General features: G+C 40.3%; 1 protein-coding gene across 5 annotated transcripts in view; it reads left to right on the plus strand.

Annotated features, from left to right (window-relative positions):
• Window positions 1–6,432: 6,432 nt before the first annotated feature.
• The window catches only part of zgc:77784 (uncharacterized protein LOC402947 homolog), a 102,665-nt gene continuing 96,810 nt past the window's right edge, over window positions 6,433–12,287 (plus strand). For all 5 annotated transcript variants that reach the window (XM_054793672.1, XM_054793673.1, XM_054793669.1 and 2 more), the window contains exon 1: window positions 6,433–6,848. In XM_054793672.1, coding sequence (XP_054649647.1) covers window positions 6,794–6,848 — 55 coding nt within the window. In that variant the 5' untranslated portion in view covers window positions 6,433–6,793. The remainder of the gene's footprint in view (window positions 6,849–12,287) is intronic.

Genomic DNA, 12,287 nt, shown 5'->3' on the forward strand with positions numbered 1-12,287 from the left:
ACCGCAGCACACAATCCTGACAAGTATAACTTTTTTTCCCCAAACAAATTCTCCAAAAATTCCAGCTTTATTTTGTTTTGTTTTGTCATATTACAATTTTTTTGTAATATGACAAAAACATTTGTTTTATTCCAACTATATGCGACCAATATGATGTTATTTTTCCCGACATTATGTTATTCTTGTAAAATCACAACTTTTTCTGAGATTGCAACTTTTTTCTCTTAATATTTTTACTTTAATCTTGCAACATTAATGATGATTTTTCCATTTTTGCTCCTTTTTTCTAGTTTTCTTGTTAAATTATATTTTTAGAATGCGCCGCGGGCCAATAAACACCCCTGACCTTGGGGATGTTCCATTATAATTCAAACAACTTGCAAAATTGGAAAAAATCAAAGGCCAAGCTGCTTCCTGAGCCGTATTGTGTTTGCCTTCAATGTTTTGCTAGCTTGTAAACACATAGTGTGAGATAAATATGGATTGAGTCACACACATAAGGTCAGCGCCCAGGGGGGTCGAGAGGCCGACAGCTGAATCTTACATTCTTCACTGCAGTCAGACAGGCTGCCACATCCCACCATCTGTACCCCCCACTAGTGTCACCACAGACACACACACACACGCACACACATCAACAACAAAAACACGGCACATAACGTACAGTGGTAACGTTTCAATTCACAGACGCAAAATGTCATGAATGCTTAATCTTTCTTACAGACTGGTTTGTGAGAATGTACGTTCTTTACAAATATATCTTTTTAAAGGAAACCTTGACATAGTTATTGCTGAGCTTTATGCACATTTCCAGGAACTCACTTTTCCTATGTGAAAAGGAATCCATTGACAAACTGTCATTTTATCAAATTACCCTACTGACATGAACATAAGATAACCCCTCATTTTCGAAAGCCATTTTTTGGACAAATGACAAAAATCAAATACAAAATGATTATTGTATTTTCAGTGTTTGCAATGATGTAATAACAAAGGATATCATATTTCCTAGCTTCTTGACAGATCACTCCGCCTCACTGATCAGCATCATAACTCCTAATTTGCCCAATGGCTGCGTTTTCCCAGGTGTGAGTGACAGGAAGAAAAGCTCTGACTTGCTTGGAGATGAGTTGTTCGGCGTTTTTCAGACTTACACATACCCTGCAGTAAAACAATACAAATAATTTTGCTTGCTTCTCATAACACCCCTTTCTAAGGCTGGTGTTTTTCTTAGCTGTTGTGACGTTACACATGATGGTGCTTTTGCGCATATTTTTCCCGGAGATGTTGGTGTATTTACATTTTGAGGTAGCATTGTGGTTTAGTGTTCAGTAGGAGACAATAAGCATGAACAGTTTCACTGCATGTCAAATAAAAACGCACAATGTCAAGGACAATCCATGGGCAACTCACGCGTAAGTGATGAACGAGTTGTTCAAAACTCACAATTTTCTTAAATGAATCATGACTCACGGGTACTCGTCTCTGGTAGCTTGTTTTCTTACTCACCCCTGCTACCTGCTGGCTAAATGAAAAATGGAAGCCAGTTAACATGTAACCAATTTTGCAACTGCTACTCTAACTCAGGGGTGTCCAAACGTGTTCCAGCGAGGGCCACACACAGATGCAAGGGCCACTTTTGTAAAGCAACACATGTAGATATGGTAAGAAGTTACATGTGTATATTTCAAGAAAAAAACTGCGTCTCAGCTTTGTGATATAGGTGGAAAAAGTGTATTATTAGTATCCACTTTGGTCTTTTTACTCATTTTTGTGGTTGTTGTAAAAAAAAAAATTATATATATATATATATATATATATATATATATATATATATATATATATATATATATATATATATATATATATATATATATATATATACAGTATATTTAAATATTTATTTCTTCTCAGGTAATCCTCATAATTTTTTTCTGGTAATATTACTTTATTCCCATAATATTTTGCCTTTATTCCTACAATATTATAAATTTTTTCCCAACTTAATTTCACCCAAAAACATTTTTTTATATTTTGACTTTAATTGTGGAAAATTGCTGCAGATTTTTTCATTTTTACTGCATTTTTTTTTGTAGTTGTTATTTAATTAATATTTTTATTAATGTTTATTTAATATTTTTAGAATGTGACACGGGCCAATAAACAGCCATGGGCCGCAAATTGCCCTCAGGTCACACTTTGGACACCCCTGCTCTAACTGTAATTTGTATAAATGTATTAACCCTGTGGAAAAAGCAACATATCTGTTCCTTGCTTTAAATCTACTCCCCTATCCCTTCCAACCCAAGATGTGTGATTGTTTCACTGACTCACATGTGCTCGGGAAAGTCTTGAGTTTCACTGACTCACAGGTGCTTGATGAAGACTTTAGTTTCACTGACTCACAGCGGCTTGGGAAAGTCTTGAGTTTCACTGACTCACGGGTTGACGATGACTTGAGTTTCACTGACTCACGAGTGCTCGATGAACTCTCAAGTTTCACTGACTCACAAGTGCTTGATGAAGACTTGAGTTTCACTGACTCACAGCGGCTTAGGAAAGTCTTGAGTTTCACTGACTCACGGATTGACGAAGACTTGAGTTTCACTAACTCACAGGTGCTTGATGAAGACTTTAGTTTAACTGACTCACAACGGCTTGGGAAAGTCTTGAGTTTCACTGACTCACGGGTTGACGATGACTTGAGTTTCACTGACTCACGGGTGCTCGATGAACTCTCAAGTTTCACTGACTCACAGGTGCTTGATGAAGACTTGAGTTTCACTGACTCACAGCGGCTTGGGAAAGTCTTGAGTTTCACCGACTCACAGATTGACGAAGACTTGAGTTTCACTAACTCACAGGTGCTTGATGAAGACTTTAGTTTAACTGACTCACAGCGTCTTGGGAAAGTCTTGAGTTTCACTGACTCTCGGGTTGACGATGACTTGAGTTTCACTGACTCACGGGTGCTCGATGAACTCTCAAGTTTCACTGACTCACAAGTGCTCGATGAAGACTTGACAATCAATAACTCACAGGTGCTTGATGAAGACTTGAGTTTCACTGACTCACAGCGGCTTGGCAAAGTCTTGGGTTTCACTGACTCACGGCTGCTCGATGAACTCTTGAGTTTCACTGACTCACAAGTGCTCAATGAAGACTTGAGAATCACCGACTCACAGGTGCTTGATGAAGACTTGAGAATCACTGACTCACAGGTGCTTGACAAAGACTTGAGTTTCACTGACTCACAACGGCTTGGGAAAGTCTTGAGTTTCACTGACTCACGGGTTGACGACGACTTGAGTTTCACTGACTCACGGGTGCTCGATGAACTCTCAAGTTTCACTGACTCACAAGTGCTCGATGAAGACTTGACAATCACTAACTCACAGGTGCTTGATGAAGACTTGAGTTTCACTGACTCACAGCGGCTTGGGAAAGTCTTGGGTTTCACTGACTCACAGGTTGACGATGACTTGAGTTTCACTGGCTCACGGCTGCTCGATGAACTCTCAAGTTTCACTGACTCACAAGTGCTCAATGAAGACTTGAGAATGACTGACTCACAGGTGCTTGATGAAGACTTGAGAATCACTGACTCACAGGTGCTTGATGAAGACTTGAGTTTCACTGACTCACAGCGGCTTGGGAAACTCTTGAGTTTCACTGACGCACGGGTTGACGAAGACCTGAATTTTACTGACTCACGGCTGCTCGATGAACTCTCAAGTTTCACTGACTCACAAGTGCTCAATGAACACTTGAGAATCACTGACTCACAGGTGCTTGATGAAGACTTGAGAATCACTGACTCACAGGTGCTTGATGAAGACTTGAGTTTCACTGACTCACAGCGGCTTGGGGAAGTCTTGAGTGTCACCGACTCACGGGTTGACGATGACTTGAGTTTCACTGACTCTCGGCTGCTCGATGAACTCTCAAGTTTCACTGACTCACAAGTGCTCAATGAAGACTTGAGAATCACTGACTCACAGGTGCTTGATGAAGACTTGAGTTTCACTGACTCACGTGTTGATGAAGACTCGAGTTTCACTGACTTACGGGTGCAAGTTGTTGCAGACGTGTGAGTTTCTGCACATTTTATCTGTGACATTCGATTTGTGACGTGTCACTCCAATACCCGATTCACTGGAGAGGCTTTTGCGCAATCAATCTGTGACGTGTGACTCGAGTGAATCAAGTACCCAATTCACTGGAGGGGCTACTTGTTGCACATCTGCGAGTTTCTTCACATGCGCTTTGTGACGAGTGACTCGAGTACCCAATTCACTTCAATGTCAGTCAGAGTCAGTAGAAATAATTGAGTTTCCCATCAGTACAACTCATACATGAAGGAAGTGAAGTTATATGGAAGTATCCAATGACTCTTTTGATGCTTTTAGTAGAAAATAAGATGAATCCCCTCAAGTAACATCTTCAAGATCATTGCTTCACTCTCCTGTTGAGATACCTCTATTTGCCCTTTGTGGCCCTTAATAAGGTCCACAGTGAAGCAGAGTCGCCACCATTGTGGGGCCCCTCTTTGTGTCCCACTCCGCAACAAACATCTGGACTCCTCTTGTGTTGCTCAATTCCCACTCCCATTCAAAGGGAACAAAGGCGAGCAGGCGTCCGAGCGTCCAAAAGTCGCTTTCCATCATGTCGCCCTCTCCCTGCCTGACACAGAGACAATGAGGTGCAGGGACGATATGCGCCGGCACCGATGAACCAGTCTGGTCTTTGCTCCCAGTGAAAGTGAGCTCGTACCCCCCAGGGAGACGTGTGTCCACTGCGCTCCACAAGAGCGAGACCTGTGCGTGTTGTGAAGATGCCAACTGGGCCAGATTGTGGGAGGGAAACAGCAGATGTCTAATAAATCATCTGGGAAGCTACATGGGGGGTGGGGGTGGTAGGTGGCTATATGTGTAATGGCCAGGACCAATTGTGCTTTTATACTGGGCTTGTTTGCTCTCTCAATATGGAAGGAAGGTCATCTTACACAGAATCTGTTTCCTACCTTTGAACTAAAATCCACTATTGTAGAGATTTATGTAAAATTTAGATAACAGCTTGGGTGCATAAAATTCACTTAGCTCTCTTAGCATCCTTTTATTAGCATTTTGAAAACACAAACCAAATTAAAGCCCTTGTTAGCGTCTACAGTCCGAAACGGACATTTGCAGAATACATTTTTCCGAATTAAGAAATAATGTAAATCCAAATAATGTGTTCCAGAAAGCTAAAAATGTTAACACAAAAGATGTTTTTATAGTTTTACAACTATAGTTTCACATGCAGAAAACAACATGTGTCATGTTGTGTGTGCTTTCTGCTGCCCTCTATCTGCCATGTGTTGCAGCACACTGCTGAGCCACTTGGGGGGAGCTAATCGACACACCTGTGTGCAATTAACCATCCAGCTGCATTGTGCTACCTAATAGGATGCTGACAAGAAAGAGTGTTTTGTGAGTAAAAAATACATTAAGAGCACAGTTGGACTGATGCAGTGTATTAACACGACAAGACTCGCACCATATTGGACGCTAACTGGAGAATGCACATAAACCCAGGCAGAATGGTGGCGGCAATTTTCTTAAAACACGTTCGCTGATGTTCCACTGCATAGCAACGAGTTGGCCACCGTTAGCTTGTGCTAGCATTATTAACCACTATGGATTGACTAGCAGCCTGTTAGCACTGTTAGCTCTCATTTGAGCTTGTATCTTTTGGTAGTCGTGGGTGAGCTTGTATTAGCAGTGTTACTTAACCCTTGTTAGCCTTTATTAGTTGCAGATGTAGCCTCTGTTTTGAAAACACTGGCCAAACTGAAGCCTCTTTTAGCAAGTATTAGCCATGTGTTAGCACCTCTGTTGGCTTGTACTAGCAGTGAAACCATTATTGTTTAGTAGCCTCTTAGCACTGTGCTAGCTTGTGTAATGGATGCAAACATCCGTGGCTGTGCGATAGTATGTTGCGTAAACCTCACTCCCTGAGGCCTTAAGAGCTACGCTGGACATTGAGTTGACAGTCCAGGGCTATTAGCTCGTTGGCTAGCTCTGTGTGTGGACACGGGTTCCACAGATCCCCACTGAATGAGTGTAGCAGCACTGGCAACACATTGTCCAGCGCTGCTCTTAAGGCATCAGGGAGTCAAGTTTACATTTCGTTATACTGTCTAAAATCAGCTATTCATTATTGGTTTTCTATTTGCTTGGAATAATTTTAATTATGAGTCACAATTCTGCTTTTTTTAATTTATAAAGAGCTAGTCTATTATACTTAACCAAAAAGAGGGGAGTCTGCGTTATTTGGGCATTTGTTTTGTCTGCACACAGGCGCACACACACAGGCAGCGTAGATGGCGTGTCTGTCCCTTTAAACACTGGAGCTTGGTGAGGATTTGTTGCGGCTATGAGGCAGGAGGAGTGTAGCCCTGCATGCTTTGCTTCATATCGCCACAAACTGGCAACGAGCGCACACAGAAAGCCGACTTCTCATTCAGGACTGAGCTAAATTGAGTGAAACCTTAATTTTTGTTGGCTCCAGTGGAAGAAAATCCTTCGTGTGAGACCATGACGGGACTATGTCATGCCGTGTTTGAGTTTTTTTAGGCTCCTCGGCTGCTCCTGCCGCTCCTGCTGCTGATGGTGATGATGCCGACATGGCTCTCTCTCAAGCAGCGACAGTAAAGTTTTTGGGGGGCTGATTTCCCTCGCTTGAAATCCTCCAGCTGAGGCTCGTTGGAGCTGCTTGAGTGTCAAAATCTGGGAGTGTAGCCGGTTTGAAGATGAACTTTGGACATCTGCTGCTTGTGTTGCTCACCTTCACAACCATTTCATCAGGTAAGACGATAAGTGCATGTTGATATCACACTGACGTTTAATACATGAACTAGATCCTATGTGTGGATGACCACTGGGCATCCTCCACATACTCATGATGTAATATGTTCCGCTTAGTGAATTCAACACAGCAATCAGGTATTCACATGTAAAAGTACATGTTTACATGCTGAATGGTTACAAAAAAGTGGCACACGATTTAAGAAATGGTATGGTCATTTAAAAGTATATATGTCTGACAAAATGTCCATGCGCATAAATATTCACCTCTTTCCTCCTCAAAACATTACATCTATGTAGTTAATTGGGATGTTCTAATCTATATTATACTAAACTTTGTCAGGATCTTTTAGAATGGTCTACTTTAGGATACTGTCCAATAAGCTTGGGGTAGCAATAATCAAAAAACAAAAATAATGTTTATAATGGTATCCAAAATCTGAGTTTTGTTTTTTCAATGGCCACTGGCATATTGTAAAGATAATGTAACAGTTTCACAGAATTATTTATTGTAATAAATTATTGCAAGAGTTGTTCATTTTTAAATCGGAGCAGATTAGGATTATGTTTAGAACCTTGCGTACTGATATAAAAAATATAATAAAAGTATATGCAGTAGTCTTTCTCCTCTGGTGGGATGCAATCGTACAGAAAATGTCATTAAGTTTCGTGTTTCTTGGTTATAGTTAGACATTTTATATATGCACATACTGTATATGAGCATTTATATACATATACATTAATCCCTCATACATGAATCCCTCAAGGATTCCTTATTTATATGGAATATTTTTGCAGTTGGAGCATACAAAACCAGTGTAGAACTTCTGAATACAGTTTTTAACATCATGAGAGCCCTCTAGACATAAAATAACGCCCCTCTAGTCACATTTACACTCCTATTACCCAATAGTAGACATAATAATAGTAGATTTAAGACATAAATAAGAATAAATGTGTTCCCTAGGGGAGATGAGTGAAGGACGGACGGGAAGTGAGGTTGGGGGTTCAGCGTCGAGTTTTAGCTTTGCTTGGGTAAAGGCGGCAAAAGTAGCCGTGTTTTTATGAGGGTTTATTGTGCCTATTGTGAGATAATTCAAAGCTGCAGTAAAAGCCACTCGTTCCGGCAATTAAGTCTGGTGCTTGTGTGTCTCACCGAACATTACAGTAGCATTACTGACACCTAGTGACCAGTGGAAAATACTACATTTCATCAACATCTTTGAATGCGTCTTTTGAATGCCTTACATTTGGTTTTACATCTTTTAGCCATTTTTATGTTTGAAAATGCTTAATTTAGGCAAAATAATATGTTAAATATGCATATTTTTGAATGATAATAGGCCACATTCAACCACAAAATGTGTATATTTAGGAACATAACTGTGCCCTTTTTAGCAAAAACAAAAACAATACCCTAGTAGTCCAGTAATTAAGTCCTATGGGGTAATGTAATGTAATGTGCCCCTATTTCTGATTGTCCCAGAGGCAGTGTCGTATTACTATTTGCACGCAGAGACGGTGGCCATAGCTTGAAAAGGCCACCTCCATACCCTCTAACCCCCCATGGGGGAAAAAAAAATGCTTTTAAACGCTTATTTCTTATTACCGTTGAAAGAGATTATACAGTATTCCAACCATTGCTTTAATAACAGATTATATTTCCAAAGCTTTAATCCGAACCCCAAATTAAAGCTCAGGAAATAATTCACAAATGCAGATTCAGATTGTTGGTTGATCATTTATATCCGACTGTGGTTAAGATAAATAAATACAATAATAAATCATCCAAAAAAATCCACCTGGAAATATTCCATAATGTCATGCACCCTTCTAATCTTTTTTGTTTTGTAGTTTTAGTAACATGAATGAAATGGTAAACATGATTGTTTTTATAAAGGCGCGTGCAGGCCTCAATACTGTAAATACGTTTTGGTTTATGACGTTTCATAGTTACGACCGCATTCCCATAAATTAATTAAAAGCGTAATTTTCTCTGTAAACTTGAAAATCGCTCGAGCATTAGTTACCACGCAAGAATATGCTCATGATGGGTGGAAGAATGCAAATGCCTGCACAGCCACACCGAGGAAGTATAACATCGCTTTTTAGTTCAATTTTTGGACTTCATTATGTCCCCTGAGCGGCAGTGTGCCAAAGATAAAGAAAACCATCACCATGAAATTGACAGAACATCATAAAAAGCTCTTTTGGTTCCAACCGCTTGACTGTCATGACCATCATAAATATTATTGAATGCTAGTGAATGAGGTCATGGATTCTGTGCGCTGTTACAAAGACATCTGGGAGAAGAGGAAGTTATCATCCCAGACTAGCCTGGGACAATATTTTAAGAAGGGATAAGAGTAAATCATGTTTCATTGTTACTGTATATGTAATCTTTTTATAACTCCATGTGTTCTGTGTACAGTGTGAGTGACTTAGGAGTTAACTCGTTCGTAAGCCGAGGGCCACCTGTACGACAATGATTAGAGACATAAAGTCATTTCCTTGCACAAACTTTCTTTAAACTTCTGCAAAAAGTTGAATTAGGCCAACTTAGGTCAAATATTAGTAGCAAATGTAATCCAAAATGCTGACTTCCACTTTATTCTAGTGACAGTTGTGACTTGTCTTGTTTACCATCAATCTTCATTGTTCAAACAGTAGCGTTGCCCCCTGGCGGCCAGTAGAAGAACCATCAGGTGCTTAAATGTTGCCTCCTAATCTCTGCTATTCACTTCTCAGCGTGCATTTGCATTAAATCCGTTATTTAATTATTTAAGGGGTCACTGACCTTTTTGTATTCTTCTGTGAGTTGCTCCTCAGCCCTTCTCACGGCGCTACAAGATGGTCACACTCTGTCGCCCTTTGCAACAGCTCGTGTGTGTACCTAAGTGGTGTAACTTCTCACCATCTCAGGTGCTCTCTTAACACCCACACCTACATTTCTGCCCACATCCATTAATACTGTATGGAGAGGCTCCAGCTCATTTAAACTGCATATTTCCCTGCGCGTATTTGCAGCAAAGCACTCACACAGGCTTGAGTGGATTCTAACAGGGTTGGAAAAGGTGAGGATCATTTGGTGGTTTTAATACACACAAATACTGGATACTAGATAAAATATTGGTGAAAGTGTAGCTACATTCTGTGTTACGCTGGGCACACAAAATTAAGTATTTTAAAATGACACCTTTTTAAGTGTGATATTGAATTGCCTCCAAAGATAGTTAGTGTTAAACTGTACAGACTTACTGATGCTTCTTTTCCATGCATGGAACCTACTCAGCTCTTTCAGCACATTTCCATGGATAGAAGCAGGTACTACGATGCACCTTTTGTGGTACCTGGTCAGCCAGGTGTCCTAGCAATTGAGTAACATTTGAAGATATCGTCCATGGCTAGAAATGACCTAAAGCATCAGTGTTACCTTTCTCTGTTGATGTGCCTTATCTTGGGGCAGGCAGTATGATACGCCACAGGCTGCACAATGCTGCTGCAGCCCGTTTTCCCACTACCCTCAGTCTTCTTGAGTAAAATTTGCCTCAATACCACAACAATCGGTCACATGCGAGTAAATGCTAGCGATGTCCTGATCCACATTTTTTGGCAAACAGTCGGATTATTTTTTAATAGTCTTGCCGATCTGATCCAATCCAGTACATTATTATTTTTTTTAATAATAAGCTTTTGTTACAAACATGGATTTGTGGAATTGAATATGGTTATGAAAATAGCCCTTCAAAGCATTAAAAATAATGCAACCAAATTTACTGTTTTTACTTAACTTTTTAAACTTTTTTGTTAAACCGTATGACCAACAATATTGTTTGGCTTTTGTAACAAACCTCTGTAAATCAGGTCCCTAATCCAATACAAGTCCATCCAATAAAAGATAAAATTGGAAAAAATGGGCATGCAAAATACTTTTAGGGTAGGAGTAATCATGTGACAAAGTTAATGATCAATTTGTGGTGTTATTTAGAATTACTTTTTTTTTTTTTTTAACAAACTCAGCAATAGTAATTTATTGACGGTCCCTAGTATAAACAACCAGCGGTTAGAGTGCACTTCCCATGCGAGCTCCCGGCACCGTGACGCAACAGTCCGGGCACAGTGAGGGGGAACTACCGCTGTAGCTACAGAGCCAAATATCCAATTTGTTGAAATTTGTTGTCCGTGACCAGCACGTAGAGGAAGTAGGGTCTCAGGGGGGTTGCAAGTGTGTCGTACTCATGGAGCAAGTGATTTGTGACACACGTGTGCTCGCCCTCCGTTGGTAGCTTTTAAATCGTTAGTGCGGCATGCGACTCGTGCGAGCTAGGTGTGCTTCATGTAAGACTGTCATACGTTCCACTCACTGGGGACGTACCATGTGTGGGCATCGTACAAGGCTCGTGAAGCCCACTCACTTCAATTGCAAGATGGGCGTACGGGCTTCCTACGGCACTTACGGCTAGCGGGACCGGGGGAACCAGAGTGTACAGCGGGAAAGAGCCGCCCGCCGTTGCCAGGTAAGGTGCATTAATTTCGGATATGCTTGTGAGCAGCCGTCGTGCGTCCACGGAGTTCGAGTGTACAGCTGGAGGAGTCTCAATGTACACAATGTACTTTTAAACTTGCAACGCACGTAGGAGCGCGTACGTCGGGATGCAACTCCCCCTTATGGCTTATGCTTCATGGTTTTGTAGTTTCCAGCGGTTTTATTTAGGCAACACTGTCCGCACCAAACCTATTCAATATCCATATATTTGAAGACATATTTGTGTTATTACAGTTGCCCCTTGCCACTTTGTGCTTCAATAAATGTTATGTATTTTTTTGCTTAAATTAAGCATTTGAAGCATAAAAATCGCTAAATGCACCTGAATACAAATATAAGGCATTCATAAGATGTATTCAAAAACATGATGCAATGTAGTATTCTACACTGGTCACTTGGCATTAGTAATGTTACTGTAATGTTCAGTGAGACACACAAGCATCAGACATGATCGCTGGAACAACATGCTTTTATTGGAGGTTTGAATTATCTCGACAGCCACAATAATCCCTAATACAGGTTACTGTTGCTGCCATAATCCACGCCAAGAAAAAAGTCAACAAATAAAACGATAAATAAATAAAATTTAAATATAACCCATATAAGACTCAGACTCAAAGACATTATGACATATCTTCATTGTGTGAAGATACAGTACTTTGATGAGACAACGGCCACTGCAGTAAGTACTGGAACTCTACCAATGCTAACGTGTTAGTCTATATTTTGTCTTATTCATGCCTTATGTCTTATTTTCTCACGTCTACTATTTTGGGTAAAACGGGTGAAGAGGTGACTATAGGGGTGTTCATGTCTAGAGGGCTCTAATGTTAAACGTATTCAGAAGGTTGTAAACAGATATTTTTTTTAATACTATAACAAAGAAAATATTT

This window comes from Dunckerocampus dactyliophorus, chromosome 12 (assembly GCF_027744805.1).
Source record: "Dunckerocampus dactyliophorus isolate RoL2022-P2 chromosome 12, RoL_Ddac_1.1, whole genome shotgun sequence".
NCBI classification, from domain to species: Eukaryota; Metazoa; Chordata; class Actinopteri; order Syngnathiformes; family Syngnathidae; genus Dunckerocampus; species Dunckerocampus dactyliophorus.